At 45.9% G+C, this 27,742-nt stretch overlaps 1 protein-coding gene across 1 annotated transcript; it reads left to right on the forward strand.

The window, feature by feature from the left end:
* Positions 1-27,525, forward strand: PRDX6 (peroxiredoxin 6). Its single transcript, XM_045028395.1, has 5 exons — positions 1-170; positions 11,672-11,828; positions 22,006-22,152; positions 23,095-23,241; positions 26,540-27,525. Exons 1-5 carry the CDS (start codon positions 79-81, stop codon positions 26,666-26,668), a joined length of 672 nt encoding a protein of 223 aa, XP_044884330.1. The 5' UTR covers positions 1-78; the 3' UTR covers positions 26,669-27,525.
* Positions 27,526-27,742: the final 217 nt, after the last annotated feature.

The following is a 27,742-nucleotide window of genomic DNA, read 5'->3' on the forward strand; positions in this document are numbered from 1 at the left end:
CCGCCCCCTGTGGAGGGTGTATCAGCCGCTGTCGCCGCCGTTCCGGCACGTCGCCCGCGAGGAGTCAGGCCGCCAGCCATGCCGGGACTGCTGCTGGGGGACGAGGCCCCCAACTTCGAGGCGGACACCACGCAGGGCCGCATCCGCTTCCACGATTTCCTGGGAGACTCGTGAGTAGCGCAGGCTGGGGGACCCCGGGCTCCTGCCCGCCCGCCTGCCCGCGGCCCGGGGTAGGGGACAGGGACCCGCCCCGGGTTGGGGGGCGGAGTTCGGGATCTGCGGGGGAGGGCTGGGCTGGGCTGCCAGCTCTTGGGGGGCCGGCTGGCTTCTCTTCTTTCTCTCGGGGGGGGGGGGCTAAAGGGGTGGGGGCGTCTCTTCCTTCTCTCTCTGGGTGGTGCTATAGGGTTAAGGGGTCTGGGGGGTTCCTCTTTCCTTCTCTCTGGGGGGCTATAGCGCTAGGAAGTGCGGGGGAGAAGTGGCTGGGTTCTTTTCCTCAATGGAGGGTAGGGGATAATGGCTGACTGTGGGGTTAGCTGGAGGGCTGGGTTTTGTCCTCTGCACAAATGATATCAGGCACATTAAGAAACTTGGAATAATTTTATTCCTGACTCCACATCCCCCCCCAAACCCGAGCCTGTTCTCTCTTTGCCCAGCTCTCTCCCTCCCTCCCTACACACACAGGCCTTGCCTACACCAGAATTAGAGTATGCCAGTATAGTTTATACTAGTGTCCCTGTGTCTGCAGTTGGGCTATTGCTGGCATAACCTTTAAAGTATTGACCAAAATTCCACACACCCAGTTCTGTTCTTGCTTGTACCAGTGTTGATCTAGAACAGGGATGGGCAAATATTTTGGCCCGAGGGCCACATCTGGGTAGGGAAATTGCATGCAAGGCCATGAAAGTAGGGCTGGGTCAGAGGGTGAGAGGGGGTGCAGTGTGCAGGAAGGGGCTCAGGGCAAGAGGTTGAGGTGCAGGAGGGATGCAGGGTTTATGAGGGGGCTCAGGGTTGGGGTGCAAGAGGGGTGTGGTGGGGGGCTCAGGGCAGGGGGTTGGGGTGTTGCAGGGGGTTGGGATGCAGGAGGAGTGCAACCAGGGGCTCAGGGCAGAGGGGTGGGGTGCAGGCTCCAGGTTGGCAGCAGCATGTCATGGGTCTAAGGCAGGCTCCCTGCCTGCACTGGCCCTGTGCCGCTCCCAGAAGCGGCTGGCACAATGTCCCTGCCTCCCTGGGGTGGAAGGGCAGAGGGCTCTGCGTGCTGCCCTCACCTGTGGGTACCGTCCCTGAAGGGGGCTCTGCCTGCAGGTGAGGGCAGCATGTGGAGCCCTCTGTTCCCCCCCCCCATCCCCCCACCCCACACACACACACTCCCCTAGGGGCTTCAGGGACGTGGTGCCGGCTGCGTCCAGGAGCGGTGCAGGGCCAGGGCAGGCAGGGAGCCTACCTTGGCGCCATGGGGGTGGCAGTCCTGTGGGCCAGATCCCCAAGCTGTAGTTTGCCTACCCCGATCTAGAATAACTGATTCAATGGTGTCATTCCAGATTTAAAGCAGAGTAGCTGAGAGCAACATTTGACTCATGACCTGGCTTTTCATTATGTTTCTGTATAGGCTTTTCTCCTTGTGTTCATGGTGTAGGTCAGGGGTCCCCAACACGGTGCCCGCGGGCGCAATGGCGCCTGCGGGGGCATCTTAATGCGCCCATGTCCTGGCCCCCGGGAGAGCACCCGCCAAAATGCCGCCGAATTTCAGCAGCATTTCAGCAGGGAGGCCTCTGGATGACGCCGCTTGCCGTCGACAAGTGATGTCATCGAGAGGCATCGCTCCCAAATTTTGGCGGCGACACCTCTCGGTGACGTCACTTGTCGACGGCAAGCGGCGTCATCGAGAGGCGTCACTGCCGAAATTCGGTGGCATTTTCGTGGGTGCTCCACCGCCGCAGTGGTCCTTCGTCTGGCACCCGCCAGACGAAAAGGTTGGGGACCACTGGTGTAGGTAAATTTGTTGCATCCCAGTGTCACAAATGAGTCTGATTCTCCTCTATAACGGTTACGTGATCTGAACAACTCAGAGCCATGTTGGGTTTTTCTTCATGTTTCACCTGGACCTTCCCCAAAGTTCAACATGTCCAGAAGGCTGATGTGCCTGACTTGAGAGGAAGAATATTACAAGAACTGTCTCATGATGAGATCCCTTTCCAAAACTAAGTACAGGAACTCCTCACTTAACATTTAGTTATGTTCCTGAAAAATGCGACTTTAAGCGAAACGATGTTAAGCAAATCCAATTTCCCCATAAGAATTAATGTAAATGAGGGGGTTAGGTTCCAGGGAAATTTTTTTCACCAGACAAAAGGTGTGTGTGTGTGTATACACACACACACACACACACACACACAGAATAAGTTTTAAACAAACAATTTAATACTGATACACAGTGATGATGATTGTGAAGCTTGGTTGAGGTGGAGGAGTCAGAAGGAGGGATATTTCCCAGGGAATGCCTTACTGCTAAATGATGAACTAGCAATTGACTGAGCCCTCAAGGGTTAACTCTCACACTCTACGTGGCAGCAGGAATGGAGGGTGGGGAGACAGCATCCCACCCTGTGTGTGAGAGAGATGTACATTTCCCCTCTAAGTAAACTGACCCTACTCTTTAGTACACTGCCTTGTTAATTAGATCAGCTTTGCAAGCTCTCTCTATCCTGAGCCCTGTCCTGTGTCCCCCCTGCTCTATGGAAGATGGGGTAAGCAGGGTGCAGGAGCAGGGGGGAGGGGGCCACCCTGACATTAGCCCCCCTCTTCCTCACCTCCCCCCGCACAGCAAGCAGGAATCTCGGGAAGCGGCTCCAAGGCAGAGGGCAGTGGGGAGAGGGACAGCTGAACTGCTGGCAATTGATAGCCTGCTGGGCAGCTGCTGCACGGGTTGCTTAGGGGAGCTGATAGGGGGCTGCCAGTCCACCCTGGTTCCAAGCCCCCACCAGCGAGCTGCAACTGGCTGCTCTTCCTGCAAGCAGTGGACAAAGCAGACGGCTGCCACTTTAAAGGAGCATGTTCCTTAATTGATCAGCAATGAAACAACGGGGACAACTTTAAGTGAGGAGTTACTGTATAACGAGAGATTGGGGGGTGAGGAAGGGTGGTGTGTCTAGGGCTATGCCTATTCTTCAAGGTAGGTATGCAATGCTACTACACAAAAATAAAAGGAAGGAATTGTCTCCCTAATCTGTTTTATATTGGAAGTAATAGAGTAGTGTGGAATCTGTTGTTGTTTCCTCTTAAGTGAAGAGGTTATCCCCTGTGAAAACAAGACCCAAATGAGAACTCTCAAAAGTATATGGGAACATACAGAAGGAAACTCTTACAACATTTAAAAAAATAAATAAGCACGTAATGGTCCTTGCCCTTATTGTGTATCTGTCAATCTGCAGTACAGTTCTGATCTTGTGTATTCACACAGATATTATGGACACTTGATTACACCTGAGGCACATTGGCTTTGGAATAAATAGGGGTCACATTGGCAAGAAAAAGTAATGTTCTGCCCACAAGCCCAGCTCTACCACAGGAGGCACCAAAAGGAAATTCCACTCTTCCCTTCACAATAGGATTGTCCTTCTCCCTTCTTGCATTCTTTGGTCTGTGGAGAAATAGTTAACAATACTGACTGCTTTTAAAATTGTCACTAAGCTTCAGAGTTAACTCCTTAAATGCATACACATCTTTCTCACAGTGATTTCAAACAAGTTAAGGCCTCATCTGTAAAGAGAAGTTGCATCACTCTTGTTAACCTGATGCAAACCCCCAATGTGAATGCTTAAATAGACTAATATTTGGTTAATGCAAATCATTGTGACTTTTGTGTCTAGATAAGCTGTCGGGCAGAGGTTACTCCATCAGCTTACATTAAATTCATATTAATCTTTCCTTAATCATAAGGACTAAAGACTTTTTTAAATGCTTTCATTTGGACAGCCTCCAGAAAAATGTGCTGGTTTGGTGACCCCAAGGAACTTGTCCAGTTTAACCCCTCTGAATAAGTCACCTGCTGATATAACAAAGACTTGAGCAACCTAGGGAATCCTTTCCTAAAGAAAAAGTAGTATTCTGCCCACAAGCCAGGATCCACACTTGAGATACCAAACAGGGAGACTGCTGCTCCTTTCACAATAGGATTGGCCTCTTCCCTCTCTCATACTTCGGTCTGCACTCTGTCCTAAAGGGCCCCTAGGCAGACACGTATCTTCCCCCTAAATCATTCCGCCAGCTTCACTGGATTGGTGCTCACTAAGTTTAAGAGGCCAATCTCCCCCTGATCTATATCAGGTGAGTAAGATTGTGAAAGATGCCTTTGAAAACCGCATGCCTGCAGTGAAGCCCTGCCCTGTTGAAGTCAATGGGAATCTTACCATTTAGTTTAATGGGGCAGGGTTTCACCCCAGTTTTCTGAGTGATGCTGTGACTTCACCACATCTTTTGGAGATAAGCTGCATACATTAAATAGGTGAGCAGCAATGCAGAGATTCTGAGACTAGCAGCTTCAGTCCGGCCACTTACTCTTCCGTACCTGAGTTTGTCCGTTGGGGTAAATGAGGCTTAGTTCACTACTGCTTGCACAGTGCTTTGTGACACTCTGGGTCCCTGAATATTGTATTTGTAGTGTGGGCAGATCCACAGACTTCATATCATGGGTAAAGTTTGTGACTTTTGGTCACACTACAGAGACCCAGTTACAACACAGTTGTCCCTATGCCCTTTTAAATGCAGCTGCAATATGGAATATATTTTCTGACAGAACTCAGAATTAAAAAAAAAATGCCATTTTCAGTTTCTGGTCCTCCTGCTGTAGCATAAGGCAATTCTGCAGCAGAATGTTTAAATCAAAACAAAAATTTTCAGTGAAGCTTTTAACTTTCTGAAGACACGTCTATTAGTTTCTGTAAAAATTCTTACAAATCCTAAATGCTGGGACAAAGCTGTCTGGCCATCCCTTGAAGTTTGAAATAGGTATTTCCATAGTAAGACAGGCTAATATTTTGTTTTTTCACAATCTACAGCTCAATGCATAATGTACCTTCCTGGTGAAGACTGCATAGGATCTAGACCAGAGATAGGCAAACTACGGCCCGCAGGCCACATCCGGCCCTCAGGACCGTGGCCCTTGAGCTCCCGGCTAGGGAGGCTAGCCCGTGTCTCTTCCCCTGCTGTCTGCCCTCCCCTGCAGCCATGCTGCTGTGCGGGCAGCACTTTGGGCGGTGGAGCATGTGCTCCTACGGAGCAGAGTGGCAGCATGTCTAGCTCCGGCTGGGGGGCACGGCTGCCAGACATCATGCTGCTCAGAGCAGCATAAGGGGGCCAGGGGGTTGGATAAGGGGTGGGGGGTCCCAGAGGGCAATCAGGGGAACAGGGGGGTTGCATAAGCGTGGGGAGTCCTGGGGGGGTTGTCAGGGGGCAGGGGTGTAGATAGAGGTCAGGGCAGTCAGGGGACTGGGAGCAGGGGGGTTGGATAGGGGGTGTGGTTAGGGACAAGGAGCAGGGGGGATTGGATGGGTCGTGGGTTCTGAGGGGGGCAGTCGGGGGTGGGAAGTGGGAGGGGGCGGATGGGCTGGGAGCCAGACTCTTTTGGGGAGGCACAGCCTTCCCTACCCGGCCCTCCATACAGTTTTGCAACCCCAATGTGGCCCTTGAGCCAAAAAGTTTGCCCACCCCTGATTTAGACTGTCTGTTGCTCACCAGTGCAACACAGCAAGTACAGTAGATAAAAGGGGACTGAGGATTTAGGTAACAGTAGTTACTATTCAGTCTAAAGAGCATGCATCTTCCGTAACACTAATAGGGAGCATGCTGTAGTGTAAAATACAAAGTGCTGAGCCCACATTGCCAGAACATGTGTTATCAGGCCAGTTGCTCAGTATCCAAGGATAACACTTACTGCTGGTATGAACCAGAGTGGGATTTGGAAAGAACAGAATCCCATTTAGGCTTTGAAACAGCTGAGTCATTTCTGACCTTGTGTAAACAAGCTCTAGTATTTCATGTCAGATTACTCATTAAATAACAAAAAAGGCAAACAGATCAGACAGTGGAACGTGGGAACAAATCTGCATCTCTATACCCTGTTTCCCCAAGCGGGAAGTATAAAAGAATATTAACTTTCACGCTATGTATAGAACAATCTCAGCCCCCAAAGCAATGTGACTGAAACAAAAAGCAGCTGCTTTGCCAGTTTGTTCAATAGCCATTGTCCAATGTTTATTCATCTGAGATTATAGTAACAGTCATTTCAAATGCGTTTTATAGGTCTGGGATGACAGCAGTTTCCTGGTAGGGCATTAAGAGGCAGTAATTTTCCAAGATAATTTGGTGGCATGAAATTAAGGAAGATTTAAGAGAGTAAATAGAGGACCTTTGCAGCTGGAGGCAGTCCACGTGGTGCTGGCTGTCAGGTGCACTGAATGGGGGACTAGAAGGAAATGTTAGATTTGGTAGTAAAGGAAGCAGGGATAGTAAAAAGCTGAAATCTCTACGCTGTGGCAGGGCCACCATTATGTGACTTGATTTCAGCTGGAGAAGCCAATGTGATCATGACTGTCACTGGACTGCTGCTGGGCTCTTAGTGGAGTCTGATGGCAGCACAAAATTCAGCCCTGCAGAAGGGGATGGTTTTGAAATGTTCATGTATGCCATGAGGAAACAGTCTGTCGCTGTAGTGCCCAAAGCTTGCCACCTGAGGGCCAAATGTATTATTTCAGCAGACAGCCAAGGGGAGGGACAGGACTATGGGAATGTTCCTGGCACTGCTCTTGGGGCTGTAGTAGATGCTGTGGGAGGCCGTGCACCACATTTACCTCAGGTAGCAGCAGGACTGATGATGCAGAGGCCTCAGGGCACAGCTAAGGGTATTTGCTTTCCATTCATAATCAAATATTCTGCTTATCACAGGTGCCCTACAGGGTCACAGACTGTGCCTAGCACAGACACGGCTCTAGCACTCATAGCAGGATACTGGGAATCAAACTGGGTTCTCGTCTCTGTTCTATCATACCCTTCCTGTGACTTCCCATGTTCTATCTGTGACTATCCCAGAGCCTCAGTTTCTTTATCTGTGACATGGGTGCACCCTCTTAGCGGTATGATCTCAGGTCATTATTGTATTTGCAGTATTTTGGCCTGGTCTACACTAGAATATTAGGTTGGTTTAACTACATCGGTCAACAGTGTGAGAAATCTACACCCCTGAGCGGTGGTGTTACACTGACCTAAATCCCCAGGTAGACAGCACCAGGTTGTTGAAAGAATTCTTCTGTTGACCTACCTACTGCCTCTTGGAGAGGTGGATTACCTACATCTACTGCGGTAGTGTCTACACTGAAGTGCTACAGCAGCATAGCTGTATTGCTGTAGCATTTAAGTGTAGACAAGCCCTTTGAGATCCTTGCATGGAAGGCATCACTGAGGTGCAAAGTTTTCTGTAAACTTGGGTTGCAGTTTTTATGCCAAGATTAGCAATGGTGGAGTGAATTGATTTCATTCCAAACCCAATCTATAAATTATGCAGTACTTATTTTAGCAATGCTTAGTATATTTCAAAGCACCCTACAAGGGAGGGATAAGACCATTATCCCATTTTATAGGTAGGTGGTGCTGGTGGAAATGAAGTGCACAAAGTTTATCTAAGTAGTGTGGAAAGTTAATTTAATTTAAAAAAATCCAGATCCATCTGGGACTAGGGTTCACATTTACCTATCAGAATAATTTATCTGGCCTTTGTCAGATAAAAATGAGTGTCCTCTCAGATGACTGAACTTGGGGATGGAACAGACTGAGGTTTGCTGTGGCAGTAGAAGCAGTATACTGGCCTTGTTTGGCTGTTTAGGACGGTGGCTTTTGCATGCAGTTGAATCTAAAAATCCCTCTTTTTTTTAAATAGTTTATTGAGGATCAGGACACTGGCCAGGAGCCCCGGCTTGTCTGTGTGTGTGCCAGAGAAGGGAATGTCCATAAAATCAGATTCCTATAAGTGCACCATTCTTCAAAATCCATTGCTAGGTTTCACAGTCATGGGTTTTCATAATCCTCAGCCTGTTACCCTCTGTACACCCAGTTCAGCATTTGACCTTTCCAAGTATTCATACTGGACTACAAACTATTCTGCACCACTCAGCCAGCTAAATAAGCAAAGGAAGTAGGGCTGTCGATTAATTGCAGTTAACTCGCCCGATTAATTCAAAAATTAATTTGGATGTTTTTCTACATTTTCATATATATTGTATTCTGTGTTGTAATTGAAATCAAAATGTATATATTTTTATTATAAATATTTGCACTGTAAAATGATAAACAAGAAATAGTATTTTTCAGTTCACCTCATACAAGTGCTGTAGTGCAATCTCTTTGTCATAAAAGTGCAACTTACAAATGTAGATTGATTTTTGTTACATAACTGCACTCGAAAACAAAACAATGTAAGACTTCAGAGCCTACAAGTCCACTCAGTCCTACTTCTTTTTCAGCCAATCACTCGGACAAACAGGTTTGTTTACATTTGCAGGAGATAATGCTGCCCCTCTTCTTATTTACAGTGTCATCAGAAAGTGAGAACAGGCATTTGCATGGCACTTTTTGTAGCTGTCATTGCAAGGTATTTATGTGCCAGATATGCTAAACGTTCGTATGCCCCTTCATGCTTCGGCCACCATTCCAGAGGACATGCTTCCATGCTGATGACACTCGTTTAAAAAAATGCATTAATTAAATTTGTAACACAATTCTCCCCCAAGTGTCCCCTATTCTGTGTTTTTTACTTGCATTCTGCCATATATTCATGTTATAGCAATCTTGGATGATGACCTAGCACATGTTGTTCATTTTAAGAACACTTTCACTGCAGATTTGACAAAATACAAAGAAGGTACCAATGTGAGATTTCTAAAGATAGCTACAGCACTCGACCCAAGATTTAAGAATCTGAGAGGGACGAGGTGTGGAACATGCTTTCAGAAGTCTTAAAAGAGAAACACTGTGATGTGAAAAGTACAAAACCCAAACCACCAGAAAAGAAAATCAACCTTCTGCTGGAGGCATCTGACTCATGATGATGAAAATGAACGTGCATCAGTCAGCACTGCTCTGGATCCTTATTGAGCAGAACCCCTCATCCACATGGTCGCATGTCCCCTGGAATCGTGGTTGAAGCATGAAGGGACATATGAATCTTTAGCGCATCTGGCATGTAAATATCTTGCAACACCGGCTACAACTGTACCATAAGTACACCTATTCTCACTTTCAAATGACATTGTAAATAAGCAGGCAGCATTACCTCCTGCAAATGTAAACAAACTTGTTTGTCCGAGTGATTGGCTGAAAAAGAAGTAGGACTGAGTGGACTTGTAGGCTCTAAAATTTTACATTGTTTGAGTGCAGTTTTTTTGTAATAATTCTACATTTGTAAGTTGCACTTTCATGATAAAGTTATTGCACTACAGTACTTGTATTAGGTTAATTGAAAAATATTTTTTTTACAGTGCAACTACTTTTTAATAAAAAATAAATATCAAGTGAGCATTGTACACTTTGTATTATGTGTTGTAATTGAAATCAATATATTTGAAAATGTAGAAAACATCCAAAAATAGTTATAGATGGTATTCTATGATTGTTTAACAGTGTGATTAATCATGAGACAGCCCTAAAAGGAAGTGCAATTGGGAGTTACTTCCAATTTTATGTTGCTCCCCTTGGTGTATTTTGAAAATTGATAAGTCTGTAGTAGCCAAACTTGGCAGATTTTCTGCCTTATCTCTGCTCAACAGTTTGAGTTTTTATATTTCAGTGGTGTTACAAGTTAGCTGCATAGTTTTCACCAGATAATATACAGTAATAAAAAGGTGCCAGCCCATTAAGTCCACTAACAACCATACTAAATACACTAATTCAGATCTACATGAGCTAAATTGTAACTTGTTTTGTCCCTGGGTAAACACTGCTGTTGCAGATCAAATAAGGTGGAGGCTGCACAGGCTAATGTGGACTAATGTGTTTCATGCCTACTGTGGGTCAAGTTAAAAAAAAAAAATGCTGTGTGGCAAGTACTGTACGTATTTTGGGTCTGGATTTTTCTGAGATATACTTGGTGTTGGGATTACTAATGAGCTCACAGCATGAACTCCTGTCACGTTTTTAGCTGTTCTTGAGATCCCAGTTACCTAGCTAAAAGTGTCCTAAGAAATGCTCACTTCTTTGTTAAGTATTGAGTCATACTTATAGAAATTTCTTCATCTGTGAAGACTCTTTGTAATAATGTTTGTGGGCTGTTTCCCCATTTTTTTTTTTATTTTATTTTATTTTTTTAAACAGTCCTTCCCCAGCTCATCAATGGGGAGGTGATGTAGCCTGGTGGATAGAGCACTGGACTGTGATGCAGGAGACCCTGCACTCCCCTCCAACTCTGCCACTGGCCTCATAGGTGAGCATGGGCAAGTCATGTCCCCTCTGCATGCCTCAGTTCACCCATCTATAAAAGAGGTTCAGGAATACTGACCACCTTTTATAAAGCACTTTAATATCTACTGATAAAAAGCACTATGTAAGAGCTAGGTATTATTTATCACACCAGAACCTAGAGCTATCACAGCACATCAGCTGGTAACTACTAATATTCTGAGGTTCAATATAACAAACCAGGCCAGGACAAGACCCATCACCTTATTTTGAAGGGGTGTCCCCATCTAGAGTTGATTGACTAGATCAGGGGTCGGCAACCTCTGGCACGCCCTGGCGGGCCAGGCCAGTTTGTTTACCTGCTGCATCGGCAGGTTCGGCCGATCGCGGTTCCCACTGGCCGCGGTTCGCTGCTCCCGGCCAATGGGGGGCTGCGGGAGGCTGCAGCCAGCAAATCCTTCGGCCCGTGCTGCTTCCCGTAGCCCCCATTGTCCTGGGACGGCGAACCGCGGCCAGTGGGAGCTGCAGTCAGCTGAACCTGCCGACGCGGCAGGTAAACAAACTGGCCTGGCCTGCCAGGGTGCTTACCCTGGCGAGCCGCGTGCCAGAGGTTGCCAACCCCTGGACTAGATGAAAACTGGTGGTAATTGGGATTGTAAAATATCAGTGACCCTTTCAGGATGTTAATTCAGGTGACTTAGTAGCAGAGTCTTGTTCCAGTGGCACTTAAAAGGGTCTAATGTGTACCGTATACGTCGGCATTACCTTTATGGTGATTCTACTTGAAAAAGAAATGCAGCAATATTTGTCCTGGAGGATGGGAGCGGAGGTGGCAGCCACTGGAGACAAATCACTTTAAAGTTTTTTAGGTACTGTATTATCTTTTGATATGGTGACATGTGAACTGTGGGCATCATTAAGCTAATGTGGAGAGACCAAACAGGGAGATGAGAATGAATAGTGAGGATTGGAGAGAAGAGTTCTAAAAGCCTGAAGGCTCATTCTGCAAGATTCGCTTCACCTCAGCCTCTTACAATGATGGTGACACAAGGAAGATCTCTTAAAGGAATTCCTTGCTCACTTGATGAGGAGATGAACAGCGCACTTAATTCTCGTGGTTAGCAAGCTTTAAAATATCATCTGCAGCTGGGTATTTCTCTGTGTGTCTAACAGATTCCTAATCAGAATCTGGGCTCATTCTGTTGTTGTCTTCCATTCTGTTCCCTTTCAGATGGGGCATCCTCTTCTCTCATCCCCGTGACTTCACTCCAGTCTGCACCACTGAGCTGGGTCGAGCAGCAAAGCTGGCCCCTGAGTTCAGAAAGCGAAATGTTAAAATGATAGCCCTCTCTATTGATGAAGTCAGTGACCATCTCGCCTGGAGTAAGGTATGCTGGGGGTGAAGAGGTGGCAGCAGGGAACTCTGTGAGGGAACCCTGAATAATTGCCTGTATTACTAGCATGCAGAAGAGTTGGTCTTGCTTTGTAACATAAGCACGCTAATGGAATAAAGCCATTGACGGGCAGACATATTCACCAATACATCTGGTAGGTGTAGTATACACCACATTAATAGGTATTGTATGGTATTAAAATATAAATAGATGTGTGTTGGAAAGTTATGTTAACTGAATGTACTCTGCTGCCTCTTCAATTCTGTTCACCCACGCCAAGTATCCCACAACACTGCAAAGCTGAAGGCAACTTTGTCATTAGTAAATAGGCTTCCTATCAAAGCCACAATACACGAATGGCATATGCTAGCGCAGGTTGTATCTACACCCAACTAGTTTGGGATGTAGTATTTAAAACAGAGCTAAGAAACAGAACAACAAGTTAAGGAACTGGTACGAACTGGCGGGTTGGATTTTTAATTAAGTATAAAGAGTTTTGTAACTTGTAAAAATCACACTATAAATACTATTATCTGACATTCGTGTCTTTGAAGCACACCTTTTGCATAAGGTGAACATGCTGCAAGAATTTGCTTCCCAGAAGGAAGGTACGTTTGTCCCCTCTTCCTATTGTGCTGCTCTGTATTTATACAATAAATGTGGCTAAATTCTGTCTCTTTAACTACACTGACAGTTTGTTCTTAAAAATGTTCAACAAATGGCCAGGCTACACCTTTTCATCACTACTCTACCTCCACCCCAGGTTCTGGGTCTCAGAAATCTTTGATGCTTGTAGGTTTTTGGTTTTGACTCTCTCCCACATCTGATCAGTGGGCTCAGTATTTTGATCAGAGTGCAGATATTTGTAATCTTATTAGAGGGTATGACTCGGCTGTTTCAGCTCTGCCGTGTCTATCCCTCACCTTTTTCTTTTCATTCTTCAAGTGGTTGATTGTCAAGCTTTGAAGCCAAGGCTCTGCCTCCATCATATGGAAATGAGCCTGGAGTATGGCTTTATATTAGTCACTTCCTTAATGCTGCCATAATCAGTCTTGGTGTAGTCCACTGTTCATGGCATCCTAATCATTCTTATGGCATAAAATTACTTCAAACTAGGAGTTAGACAGGAGGGAGTTTCCTAATGCATATGGGAACCAAATGATGCCCTCAGAGAACAGTCAGCAATCACTGAGACCTGCGGGATAGACTGAGAAAAGGGTCGTGGTTGATAACCACCTGAACGTGCACTCCCAATGTGGTGCCTGGTCAAGAGAGCTGACATTATCCTTATCTGTGTAAGTTGGAAAATGAGTGTGAGTAGGGATGTGGTGTTAAGTCTGTATAGGACTATAGTGAGACCGTTACTGGAATATTGTGCACAGTGCTAATATAAACACTTCAAAAAAGATGTGGAAATATTGGACAGGGTTTAGAAAAGAGCCACAAGTGATTTCAGGTCTGGAAAATGTGCTTTTTAATAAGCTTTGAAGTTCAATCTACTTAGCTTATCAAATAGAAGACTAAAGGTGCTTTGATCATCTTCTGGAAGTCCCTACAGGAAGAGAAGGTTTATATAAGAGAGGACTCTAATCCACAAGACAAGGCAGAACAAGATTCTGTATCTGGAAGTGGGAAGCTAGAGAAGTTCAGACTAGAAATAAACTGCAAATGTTTGAGTGAGGCTAGTGACCTATTGGAACAACTTACTGAGGGATGTGGTAGCTTCTGTATCACTTGAAGTCTTTAAGCAAGATTGGATGTGTCCTTTCTGAGAGATCTGTTCTAGTTCAATCAGAAGTTATATGCTTGAGGCAGGAATTACTATGTGAAAGTCTATGGCCTGTAATGCAGGAGGGTCAGACTAAGATCATAATCCTTGCCTTAAAATCTATGAATAACTTCTCCTCTGAGCTCTTGTGAATGCATTTCAGTCCTGACTTGCAATAACCCCAGCTCTTCCAGTCCTCTGTCCCCACAGAGTTCTACCAATACAACTGAATATTGGTCTCCATGCTGTTCTATTCATGGGTGGCTCTAGCAAACATTGCCAGTTGTCATGATCTGGGAAATAGTCTCACTGTTGAAGCACCCTATATAGGTACAGCATTATAGAAAACTTTGAAATGTCTGTTTAATGTGCACAAGTTTCCACTGGAAACTAGCAATTAGGCTTCAAAATGATTCCTAAAAGGAAAATGAACTCAGATTTGAATCTGACTACTCAGTCTCAGCATCCTGGTAGGGATGGTGTGAATCATAAACAGCAGCTGATTCTATGACAATGGCATGACACCTTCACCAGTTGGTTAACGTGAGTTTGAGAGTAGAGGGTCACACTGGGACTGTGAGCTTTTGAAGCAAGTTGAAGAGAATCCTCCTGCATCAGAAACAGGATTAGAGAGGGAGAGATGATCAAACACCACTGGGGTGCTCCAGTGGGTTACAGCTCTTTCTTATCAGCATATAACTTACAAAGTATGGAAGGCCGCTCTTACCAGAAGCAAAGACAACTGATTGATTGTTTTGGAATCATCTTTGTACATTTGATACTGGAGACAATCCACATGTCTATGTCCCTCTAGTCATTAAACTGTTGAAATGCCAGGATAGATCCCAGGAGAACTAGAGAAGTGATTAGGGTAATGCTGGAGACCCAGAGCACTGAACCGGGGTGATCACCGTTAAACTCTTCTGTAAGCAACATGCCAGGAGCAAAGCCGCAAGAGACCCCTGCTCTGTTGTTGAGCACAGCAGAGAGCTTTAATGGCAAGAGATAGCAAACCCTGATGTGCAGGTGCAAGCTGGTCATTGTCTGCATGAAATCCTAGACTGAGGCCTATGAAGTAAGGATTGCCCTTTAAATTGCAACTTCTTTCATAACTGGATCAAACAAAAGGGGATTAGAGAAGGAGCATAACTTTGCTAAAGAGTCATTTTTCTCAATCTGTGCCACTATTGTCCAGCGAACTTCTCTTTGGATTAACCATAGACATGTTGGGTTGGATGGGACCTCAAGAAGTCATTTATTCCAGCCCCCCTGCGCTGAGGTAGGACCAAGTAAACCTAGATCCTCTCTGACAGGTGTTTGTCCAACCTGTTCTTAAAAACCTCCAACGATGGGGATACCGCAACCTCCCTTGGTAACCTGTTCCAAATAGCGAGTTATCTTTAGAGTTAGGAAGTGTTTCCTAATATCTGACCAAAATCTCCCTTGCTGCAGATTAAGCCCATTACTGCTTGTCTTATCTTCAGTAGATTTGGAGGACAATTGATCACCATCCTTTTTTTTTTTTTTTTTTTTTTTTTTAACAGCCCTTAAGTTAAGCTCTGAAATAGGTTTCCAAGGGAGGCAGTGGAATCCCTCATCATTGGAGGCTTTTAAGTACTGGTTGGACAAACACCTGTCAGGGATGGTCTTGCCACAGCGCATGGGGCTGGACTTGATGACTTTTTGAGGTCCAGTCCAGCCCCATGTGAATTCATTAATGCTTATGAAGAGCTTTGTGATAACTGGCAAAGAGGCGCTGAAGGTTCAAATTGCTATACAGTAAGTGTCCCATTTTATATATATGCAGAAGTGAAGTTTCCCTCTTGTACCAACAGACCTTGTTCTGCTATATTATAATGTCAGTGGCATCAGTCAGGTTATAACTTGCCTGCCTTCTCACAAGCTGTAGTATTCTTTATATGCAGTCAGAGTGAATAAATATTTTCGTCTTTCAATTAAGTGAGCAGAAGTAAAATTTCAGTATTTAATATTCTGCTGATATAAGCAAGTGACAAATAGCTTTCTGAAAGGGTCTTGGATTGTTTCACTGCATTGAAGGGTGCAGATTGCTATTACTTTTTATGAAGCTCTGTGGTAGTAGGTGAAAGACTGGAATGACTTAGCTTCTCAGAAGTCATAACTAAATCCTGTGGATTCTTCCTCTGGGTCTAGCTTTTCTGAATGAAGGTACATGGTTGATCCAAAGTTATGTATCTAATGGGTCACTTAAAATAATTTTGAACCTCTGTGAACTGTTTAGAGATGGTTCTGTCTTAGATATTGCTGCTTCTGTTCTGCTTTTCCTGTTTGTTTTACTCTCATTTAAGGGTATTTGCATGAAAAAGATTGACTCCTTCTGGAGCAGATCTCTCAAAACAAATAATCATGCTAATAATCTTTCAATAAACAGGTGAGGAAAGGGAAAATATCATAGTAGAATTATTTCTGGGAAGTATCAGCAGTTCTAAACAGGATACATTTCAGGGGGTGTAATAGACACAAGAATATTTACCTATATCAAAACAGTAGAGATGGCTGTAGTGGAGTGTAATTTTATTTTTCAGTTTTGATGGAGAGACTGTTGTGCTTTGTGGAATGATGCAGGATAATGCTGCATGCCTATGAATCCATCTAGCAGCTTTCTTTATTGGTTCACTACGTTAGTGGTGGGCTTCCCAGATCTAGAAACGGGCGAGACCTCTTTCCAGGCAAGCCGGGGCATTTATTGTCAAATGAGCCCTTGCTCTCTGACTGCCAAACACAGTGAAAGTTGTAATGCAGGAGGCTGCCCCTTCTAGACTGGACTGCAGCCACCAAATCATTTTCTTGAAGCTTTTTCTGGACTCCTGCCAAGTGCCTCGTAGACTTAGATGAAAGTCCAGAAAGCCACGTCTTTATCCACTAAACCGCTTACTGCACATGACACCAGGTTATGGAGTAAACTTGAATCTCGGGACTTTGCTGCTAAAAATAAACTGGAGAAACTGGCAGTTTACCCTCCAGACTTCCCATGGAGCCAGTTCACTTTTTTCATACAGAATTTCATGAGGTGCCTGGGGATTTACGATGATTTAGAAAAGCACAATCCTTTAATTAAAAGAGAATAAGCCAGTCGTAAGTGACTGACAGCACACCACCAAACAGGGACTAGCACAGCCAGTACCTTCCTGATGACTCTCATGGTGAGTGGGTAGGAAAGAGGGAAGTTAGGACTTGGTTTAAGCACCCAGCCAGTCTCTAAATCCAGAGACTCTCTTGCTCTTGATTGAACAGTCTGTTCAGTGAGCTTTCTAGATCCCTTTATAGAGCAGCACTCTGATTAGACTCATAGACTTGAAGGTCAGACAGGATCATCTAGCCTGACCTCCTGCACATTGCAGGCCACAGCATCTCACCCACCCACTCCTGTAACAGACCCCTAACCTCTGGCTGAGTTATTGAAGTTCTCAAATCATGGTTTAAAGACTTCAAGTTTCAAAGAATCCACAATTTACTCTAGTTTAAACCTGCAAGTGACCTGTGCCCCATGCTGCAGAGGAAGGCGAAAAACCTTTACTTTTTGAAAGCCAGTTTATGTCCATCTGTTCTTGTGTCCACATTGGCGCTTAACTTAAATAACTCCTCTCTCTCCCTGGTATTTATCCCTCTGATGTATTTATACAGAGCAATCCTCTCCCCTCAGTCTTTGTTTGGCTAGGCTAAACAAGCCAAGCTCTTTGAGTCTCCTCTCACAAGGTAGGTTTTCCATTCCTCAGATCAGGTTAGTTGTCCTTCTCTGTACCTGTTCCAGTTTGAATTCATCTTTCTTAAACATAGGAGACCAGAACTGCACACAGTATTCCAGATGAGGTCATAACAGTCCTTTGTATAATGATACTAACATTTCCCTGTCTCTAGTGGAAATAGCTCGCCTGATGCATCCTAGGACTCCATTAGCCTTTTTTACAGCCGCATCACATTGTTGATCACAGGATGACTGTGAGCTGCCAAATACATCGAGGTCTGTTTACAAAGACTAACTTCTTCTAACACCCAGAGGCTCATACAGCCCTTAGTGTGGATTCAGAGAGGCAGCATGTTGGCTGCTTTCGTCTTCTGAGTACTGACTTGCCAGAGATCATAAGGAAATCTTATGACCTGCTTGTATCTTAATCCGTTGGAACCCCTGACAGGCAGGAACCTCATTGAAGTGTCATGGATATAAATCACAAATGCCATTCAGTAGATGCACGCCCGTGATGGAGTTCAAAGAGCCAGCCATGGGCTGTGGCACATCACTGTGTCATTCCTCATGAGTTTACCTGAAAGGGTTTGGCTGGAGATTAGCCCTGAGCAGAGACAGAGCGCTCGTACTCCATGAAACTGGTGTTAGTGTAGATCACCTACTTCACCAATAGATCTCAAGCTGTGGAGTGTTTGGCAAACATACCTAACTCACACCTGGGGAAACTGAAGCCCAGAGAGGTTAAGTGACTTGTGCGAGACCAGGGAATAGAGCCCAGGTCTCAGACTCCCAATCCTGTGCCTGCACCACCTCCTGAAGTCTCCAGAAAGGTGGTGTGGGCTCTTAGGTTGCACGCTCGCCTCCTGCCTGGCTATCAAAACGGATCTTACATGCAACAAGCAAGTCAGCTGGGTTAGTCACCCTGGTGCTCCGATCATCTCCATCGATACGCAGCAGGACCTTTTAGGTAAGGACCACTGAACAGTTGTTGTGGGTGCAGTAAAACAGAAATGTGCTAGGAGTAGAGCTGGGTGAAATCCTTCAGACAAAAAACACAGATTCAGGTGGACAGAAACATTTCACAAATTGGTGTTTAATTTGCTGAGTTGTTTCTGTTGGAGGGAAACTTGTTTTTGTTTTTTAACTTTAGTTTATATTTAAAAATAAAAAAGTCAAACAGAATACTGTGTGTGAAACAAAATGTTAGATTCTGGTCAAACTTGAATTTTTTTTCACTTCAATTCATCCAAAAAGCAACTTGCATTTTGTTTTGGGTGAAACCAAAACAGTTCTCCACCTTGTTTGGCCACCAAATCAAAAAAACCCAAACCCAATTATTCTCACAGCTCTAGCAAGGAGGCTGCAGAGGAGATAAAGACTATTTCAGCCCCCAAAAGCTCACAGCTTAGATCTATACAAGATATAAATAGTAGTAACAAGACATCTGTCTAATCGTATAAAACAGGGATTGGCAACCTTTGGCACATGGCCCACCAGAGTAAGCACCCTGGCAGGCCAGGCCCGTTTGTTTACCTGCCACATCTGCAGGTTCGGCCGATCGTGGCTCCCACTGGCTGCGGTTCGCTGCTCCAAGCCAATGCGGGCGGCAGGAAGCGTTGACCAGCACATCCCTTGGCCCTCGCTGCTTCCCGCAGTCCCCATTGGCCTGGAGCGGACGTGGCAGGTAAACAAACTGGCCCGGCCTGCCAGGTTGCCAATCTCTGGTTGCCATGCTATGGGATTTGTAGAAGTCTTAGAGAGTAGCATAAAGAGACTATACAGAGACTTTTCTTGACACATTAGGAGTTGAGTGGTAACAAACCAATTTAAAGTATCCTTGAGAAATTACCACCACATTAGGTTTATGGCTATAAAAAATTGGCTGTGACACATAAGCAAAGGATCAGCAGTCACATAGGGACCAGTGCACTGGCCACTGAAAAACAAATGCCTACTTCACTAGGAAAGCTTTGCCCAGCAGTCACTTCTATTAACAAGTGGCATCTCTGCCCTTCCTGTTCCTCCCAAGCCAGATTGTCCTGCCCTTAGTAAGTGGCGGGGCAGAAAGACTAGGGTATAAATGGCCCTCTACGCTGATGGCACATCATGATATTGTGTGGGAGACTCCTATGTCAACGGGAGAAATAGTTCAGTGCTGGTAGCAAGAGAGCTGCTGTTCTGGGCAAACATGGTCTGTTTGCCTCAGACTTTTTGTAGTTCTACAAACTCTGCTAATTGGCACAGTGGCTCTGCTCTTAATATGCTGTGCAAACACTAAGCAAGTCACCACAAACTATATAAATACATTTTTAAATTGGACTTGGAAAGGACTTGACAAACTAACAGTTTGGTCAGAACCAAATTCAAACCTTGAGAAAATGTTTCTGCTCAGAAAATAGACTCTTTAACTAGGCCAGGTTTGGATTAGGGCATGGAACCGGTTTGTCCTACATTAGTACTGGACAGTCATGGTGCAATCTCACCGATTTTAGTTGTAGATAATCTCTTCACTGTTCCAAAACCACAGCATATCAAATTGTGTGTTTCTCTGCCAGGGTGATGGGGTAGACCACTTGGTTAATGCTGGGTGCGGTGGTAACGGTGTAATTTTCCCCCAGAAAATGTGCATTGCATCTTCCATTTGAATCTGACTTAGTCTGCACTCTTTTGGTGGTTTTTACCCTAGCCAGCCAGTACTGAGGATAGTGAGGTAAATTGTTCTGGGCCTCATTGCTGGATCTAGGCCTTGGCTAGAGAGCAAAGTTCCACCCACTAAAGAACAGGGGCCGAACATAACTTTGATCTAAGTGGTACAACTGTTACTGATGTCGGCATGTGTTGTACCTGCTTACCACAGGTCTAAATTTGACTCTAGCTGTGTGTAATGGGATCTTTTTAATTGTCAGAGGTGAGGCCAAGGGAATCACATGTACAGAATGATTCACATCCATCATCAGTGAGCCCTCTTTATCTGAGCTCCAATACAAAAACTTTGCCCCAAATATGGGCTCTTTCAGCACATATTGTAAGTGTGATTGATTAATATTGCATTGTACTACTTAAAACTAGGGCTGTCAAGCGATTAAAAAGATGAATTGTGCTGTTAAACAATAATAGAATACCATTTATTTTAAAAAAAATTGGATGTTTACTACACTTTCAAATATATTAATTTCAGTTACAATACAAAGTGTACAGTGTTCACTTTATATTTAGTTTTGATTACAAATATTTGCACTGTAAAAAACAATTTTTTAATTCACCTCCTTCAAGTACTGTAGTGCAATCTCTTTACTATGAAAGTTGAACTTACAAATGTAGAATTATGTACAAAAAAACCCCTGCATTCAAAAATAAAACAATGTAAAACTTTAGTGCCTGCAAGTCCACTCAGTCCTACTTCTTATTCAGCCAATCACTCAGACAGACCAGGTTGGTTACAATTTGCAGGAGATAACGCTGCCCGCTTCTTGTTTACAATGTCACTTTCAAGTGACAACCGGTGTTTGAATGGCACTTTTATAGCTGGCATTGCAAGGCATTTACGTGCCACATATGCTAAATATTTGTATGTCCCTTCATGTTTCAACCACCATTCCAGAGGACATGCGTCCATTCTGATGACGGGTTCTGCTTGATAAGGATCCAAAGCAGTGCTGAGTGACGTATGTTCATTTTCATCATCTGAGTCCGATGCTGGCAGCAGAAGGTTGATTTTCTTTTTTGGTGGTTTGGGTTCTGTAGTTTCCGCATCAGAGTGTTACTCTTTTAAGACTCCTAAAAGCACGCTCCACCCTCTCAGATTTTGGACGGTACTTCAGATTCTTAAGCCTTCGGTCGAGTGCTGTAGCTGTGTTTAGAAATCTCACATTGGTACCTTCTGTGTTTTGTCAAATCTGCTGTGAAAGTGTTCTTAAAACGAACATGTGCTGGGTCATCATTCAAGACTGCTATAACATGAAATACATGTAGAATGCAGTAAAACAAAGCAGGAGACATACAAGTCTCTTCCCCCCCCCCAAGGAGTACAGTCACAAATTTAATTGGCGCATTATTATTATTATTATTTTTTTTTTTTAAATGAGCATCATCAGCATGGAAGCATGTCCTCTCGAATGATGGCTGACGCACAAAGTTTAGCATATGTGGCATATAAATGCCTTGCAATGCCAGCTACAACAGTGCCAGTCAAACACCTGTTCTCACTTTCAGGTGACATTGTAAACAAGAAGCAAGCAGCAGTAAACAATGTAAACAAACTTGTTTGTCTTAGCGATTGGCAGAATAAGAGGTAGGACTGAGTGGACTTGTAGGTGGTGGCGAGTGATGGGAGAGGAAGCAAATACCTGTAACGGTAAAAGTTGAGACGTTTTCTCTCTACACTGTAGCCCTGTTCCTCCACATATCTGTCCTCTGCTAACATCACTCCTAGTGGGTAACTACAGCAATGGGACTCGAATTCAAAATCTTGTTTAGAAAAGAATCCCCCACCCCAGAAATCTAAGGTAGCCTGAGCCAAGAATCCTCATTGCCTCTGCCCAGGCATAGCACGTTAATCCGTACATTGAAATCCTGAGGTGTTGCTAGGAAAATTAGATGAAGGGGAAAAAAAAAAAATCCCGTCCGAGTCTTCAGAAAGCACTGAGCATGCCTGTGCTTCCTCTCCGCTCCTGCTACAGGACATCAATGCTTACAACGGTGATGAGCCCACAGAGAAGCTCCCCTTTCCCATAATTGCCGATGCGAAGCGGGAACTTTCAATCCAGTTGGGCATGTTGGACCCAGACGAGCGGGACAAGGAGGGCATGCCGCTGACGGCGCGTGTGGTGAGTTCAGGCTGCATGTGGGGCACTAGTGTAAACCAGGTGTGGGCATGAATAGGGTTGGACAACACTGTACCTAAGGCCCCGGTGCCTTGTCTGTACTAGCACGCTACCCCAGTGCAGCAGCCTAAATAACTGGTCCATTGCATACGAGTGACTAGAGTAACTGCCTGGCTGGAGAATGGGGCAGATCTTCGAAGCAATTCAGTGCTGAGGTTTGCCAGTGGGGGTTTGGGTGGGTGATCCCTCTCCTAGCTGTAGCTACCCTCCGTTGGAGCCCAGCTGTGATGCTGGTCAGGAGCCAGAAGCATGTTAGTATGCTGATCCTGCACTGCTTTGTCCTGCTGAGAGCGTGGCCAGGTCGGTAACGCTCCTTGTCTGGAATCTCAAATGGGCAAGAGGGCCTCCGTGGATGCCTAAAGTCCATTTTGTGACATTCCTTCTCCCCTCCAGCACTAGCATGAAAAGACTGTTATTGTCCCTTCAAGGTAGGGACCCGCAGAGAGAGGCGGCAGTAATGCTCCACACAGTAAAATAAACCACACACCTGAAATATCAGATACTGCATAAGAGCACATGGCCACTTTTCCTTTGTATGTGGCTGCATCTTTCCTCTAAAAGAGATGAGACTGTTTATTATAAAACCTAGTGCCATCAATGTAAATAGCCCTTGTTCTATCCTAAATGCTTACAATCTAAAATGGATAGGACTGCCTTTCAGAAGAGGGAGAGCATAGGGATTAGGGGTAGGAAGGATGGAGCAGGGATTGCTTTGAAGGAGGCAGTGGGGTTGTTGATGGATGAGGGAGACTATCAGTAATAGAATACCTGTCTCACGGAACTGTGGCTTACCTGATGCTGTTAAATGCTTGTAGCTGATGTAAATTCAGGTTATTCTTCTATTCAGATTCCCAGAGTGTCTCCTTATGTGTCTCTGCTGTTCAGGTGTTCATTTTCGGCCCAGATAAGAAGCTGAAACTGTCAATCCTCTACCCAGCAACCACAGGCAGAAACTTTGATGAAATCCTAAGAGTAGTGGATTCCCTGCAGCTGACTGCAAAGAACAAGGTTGCTACCCCAGTGGACTGGAAGGTAAATATCTATAGAGCTACAACCCAGTGCTGTAGGGCAGCTCCGGGTGTAGAGAAGGACAATTCCTAGAGCAGAGGTAGGCAGACGTCTGGCCCTCGGGACTGTCCTGCCCAGCCTCCGAGCTCCTGGCCTGGGAGGCTACCCCCAGCCCCTCCCCCGCTGCTCCCCCTTCTCCGCGGCTTCAGCTCGCTCCGCCACCGGCGCAATGCTCTGGGTGGCACAGCTGTGACCTCCTGAGGCAGCGCAGCTGCAGAGCCCGGCTTGACCCGGTCTCTGAGCTGCGTGGTGGTGACGGCAGCATGGCTCGGCTCCAGCCGGGCAATGTGGCTGTAGCGCCGCCAGCCATTGTTGCTCCAGGCAGCGCGGTAAGGGAGCGGAGAGCATGGGGGGGGGGGTTGGCTAGAGGGCAGGGGAGTTCGGGGTGGTGGTCAGGGGGCGGGGGTGTGGATAGAGGTCAGGGGGTTGAATGGGGGCAAGTGTCCCGGGGGGGGCAGTCAGGAAGGGTGGGGGTGGATGGAGCAGCAGGGGGCTGTCAGGGGCAGGGGTTCTGGGGGCAGCCAGGGGACAGGGAGAAGGGGTGGGTGGATGGGACAGGGGTCCTGGGTGGGCTGTCAGGAATGAGAGGAGGGCTTGGATGGGGGGGGGGGTCTGGGAGTGGTCAGGGGACAGGGAATGGGTGTGTGTGGGGGGATGGGGCAACAGTCGGGGGAGGGGGCTGTCAGGGAATGGGGGGTTGGATGGGGCAGGAGTCCGGGGGGGGCGGGGGGGGGGGGCTGGGCCATGACCCCCTCCCCTAACCGGCCCTCCATACGATTTTTACAAAACCCGATGCTGCCCTCAGGCCAAAACATTTGCCCGCCCCTGTCCTAGAGTCTCTGTGCCCATTCTCAGGACAAGGTGAAGTTAGGTAGTTATCACACAGAGGAAGTGCTAAGAGACATGGATCGTGAGAATCCCTGCAATCCTGGGACATGCTAAGGGCACCCATGAGGCTGAGAAGTAGAGCTGGCTGGGAGAATTCGGACGAGTGTTTCATCATTCAGAATTTGCTGATTTGGCAAAATCAGACTTTTGTTGCAACAGTCCAATTTCATCAACGTTGCAACAGAATCCAGGCCTGCAGACTGCCCCAGGGCTAGGACTCCATTCCCTGGGGTGGAAAATTTGAGTCTTAATTCCTAACCAGAGCAAACCAGATCTCAAAATAGCGCAGTCCTCTATGAAACGGAATTATCTTTCTCCACACAGCTCTGCTGAGAGGTGTGGTAACAGTGCGAAAATAACAGTAACAACAGCACTGTCCGCATTGCGCTCGTTAACAGTCATACGTGGCTGGTTTTGAGATAACAGAGGGAGAGACAGTAATTTATTATCAGTGTGGGCTCTGCAAGGCTAGGGCAGAGTGAGCTGGATTCTGCTCCTGCTTGTGCATGATAAGCAGAATTGTTCTGCCAGTTACAGAGCCCAGTGCTGCCCTGGTTTCAGAAAAACCTCTCTTGCAAACAAAGCATCTGGAATCCTCCAGAGCCCATCACTGTGACACCCCACAAAGGAGTTTTGTCTTTCTTAATCTGAGGAGGGAGACCCATGGTGTCCTACAGAAGTTGACCATTTTGATGCTTGCATATGTTATCTGCATCAAAGAGAAGTCTCATTTGATCCATGGTATCTTATAGACCCATCTAGGTCTCTTTTCCTAATGGAAAAATCTTCATAGCTTTTCATGATTAAACTAAACAGCTCTCTCCTGATCTGCATAACACTGGGAAGACTCTGTTTTCGTCCTAATTATGAAGCACTCTCTTTAAAACCCAGCTGAATACCACTATGGGTAACTGCTGCCTTATTAAAGTGAGATCTTCTGGTGCAGGTAAAATCCACCATCTGGCTGTGGGCATCCTTCTGACTTGTTACTGTCTTAATGAACTAGCTAGAGTTCATCACTGGCCTTGGACTTGGGACTGCTTAAGGGTAACAGAGCTGTACTGCTCATGGAGTGTTGCTTTTAGCTTTAATAGAGGCTGACGTTTAGAACTCTGATCCTCCCGCTTCATTCCTCACTGCTGCTGTGAAATGCCCTGTAGCTGGGAAGTGTGGTAAAAGTCTCAGACACTGGGTTTGTTACATGGTGTTACAGCATCAGCTACGCTTCCAAAAAGGACTCATGACTTTGATTGCGCTTCCACCTCCCGACTCTTTAGCTTCGCACTGGTGATGCAGGAATTCCCTGTGCATTCATGCAAAGCACATGTGTTTATACCGCTCCTGTTGCTGGGGTGTCCATAGAGGACCAACGAGAGAGGTTTTCTTTCCTGCTTCACAAAGCCCCACACCTCAGGCCCAGAGACAGTTTTATTTTGAGAGGCGAATTCACAAAAGCTGGAGGGCTTAATGGAAATTGTACCGTCTTTGGGGAGATTAGGTGATGTCTACACAAGCACTCACTGCAGTATAACATGTCACTTGGGTGTGAAAGTTACCCCCTTGAGCAACATAAGTGACATGGACCTAAGCACCCGTGTGGGCAACACGATGGCTGTGGGAGAGCTTCTCCCGCTAACCCAGCTACCACGCTCGCAGGGGTAGAGTAGTTAAGCCAACAGAGCTCCCTCCCATCGGCTTGGAATGGTTGCATTAGAGAGCTTACAGTGGCGCAACTGCATCAGTGCAGCTCCACTCTTCAACCCAGGGGTCAGCTTCCTCCTTGTGAGCAGATCAGTGGTGGTGACCAGGTGAGTTGTATTGTCGCATAGGAACTGATCAGCAAGCTGGTGTAACGTGTTCCCTGGTTGGAAGACAAGTGGCAGGCAAATGTGTAAAGATGAAGTCCCCCTATTTTCCCTTTACACCCGTCTGTAAGTTACTTATCTGGCTGCATCTCCCTCCTTTGCTGCTGCAGTGTTACTTGTCCTGTGCACCAGCTGACTGCCAAATTGGTCCAAGTTACAATACTGATGCCTGTCTCACACATAGCTCATCTCCATTCAAATCACTGCTGAATATGTCCCAGAGGCTTCATGGCAGCCGGATGTCTTGCTGCACATCTGAATATGGCACAGTGGGCTCAAGAGTATATTCATTTTCCACTTCTGCCTCGGTGGGGTAACACCTTTTGTAGCTGGTGAAGTTTAACACTTTGTGTTGAGGGTGGTATGTGCACATCAGTGTATACGGTGACTAAGGTCTTAATAAAAAAAAAAAAGGGGGGTGGTGGTTAAAGTCTCACTTCTTAGTGGAGGCACCTTGTAGAGTCCCTTGATTTCTCTGCTTCACTAAAATATTCCCTGTTTCTTACCAGCGTGGAGACAGTGTCATGGTTATTCCCAGCATGCCAGATGATGAGGCCAAAAAGCTGTTTCCTGAAGGAGTCTTCACCAAGGAACTCCCCTCGGGCAAGAAGTATCTCCGCTACACCCCGCAGCCTTAGAGCATGTCGCTGCCGCAGAGATACCAGACTGCTGATTATATGGTTTGAGCAGAGCCCTTTGCCTTGGGGTGACCTGCATGGGATGGGGAGCACAGACAGAGGCTGCTCCAGGGAGTAGTTGTCAGAGCAGTTAAACTGACAGCTGCTGTGCCTGGTGTTAGCTTCTCAGGGAGACTTCCTGGGGCTGGCTCAGTTGATTAGCATCATGGCAGATGCTAGTTCTGATAAGCCGTGTGATCAGCAGCCTTGTATTGTCTGCTTGAAAGCAGTTGGGCTGCAGCAGTACAATATGAAATTCCTGATCATTCATCCACTTGGTACTCACCCCACACACCTTTATAGCTAGAAAACTGAAATGTGTCTCCTCCACTGGGAACTGCTAAACGTGGAAGAGGATGATGGATTTATAATAGTGCTGAATGCTTGTTCTCTTGGGTCTCATATATAATATCGGTGCTGGGGCAGGGAGGAAACACTTCAGGCTTCAAAAGGAAGATCCCATCCTACAATGAGACACATCCCTGCAAGTAATGATTCACAATGTGACAAAGATTATCAAAGTAGCTACAGCTGGGCTTTGCATATTGCTGAATAAGCAGCCAGAATTGGATGGGGTGGTAGCTCATGAATTCTCCAAGCTGCCATGTGCCTTTTGAGAATTAAAATTACTCTAACTTGTTAATCAAAAACTTACTTTGACAAGTTTGTTACCAAAGCTGATGCTGCATTAGAGGAGCTGTAGGCTCCGCTGTAGCTACATGGCTTTATTTTTCATGGGGGGTTTTGCCTGGATAGTTGCCTGATTTTTGCTTTCTTGGAGGGAGGGAATTCAACCAATAAAGCAGCATTTACCAGAAGTGTGCGTAGTGTCTTTAATCTCCCCCTTAGCATTAATCTCCCCTCAGCATTCCAACATGCCCCATTAGGCTCAAAATACATTAATCACGTGGCCTTGCCTGGTGGAGTTTGCAATGGAGACTTACACAGGTAACCAGAGCTCTGGATTCATGCCAGCATGGTAGTATTTGCCATCCTAATCACTTAGTAAATGAAGCAATTATCTCAAAATACAGG

This window comes from Mauremys mutica, chromosome 8 (assembly GCF_020497125.1).
Source record: "Mauremys mutica isolate MM-2020 ecotype Southern chromosome 8, ASM2049712v1, whole genome shotgun sequence".
Taxonomy (NCBI): Eukaryota; Metazoa; Chordata; order Testudines; family Geoemydidae; genus Mauremys; species Mauremys mutica.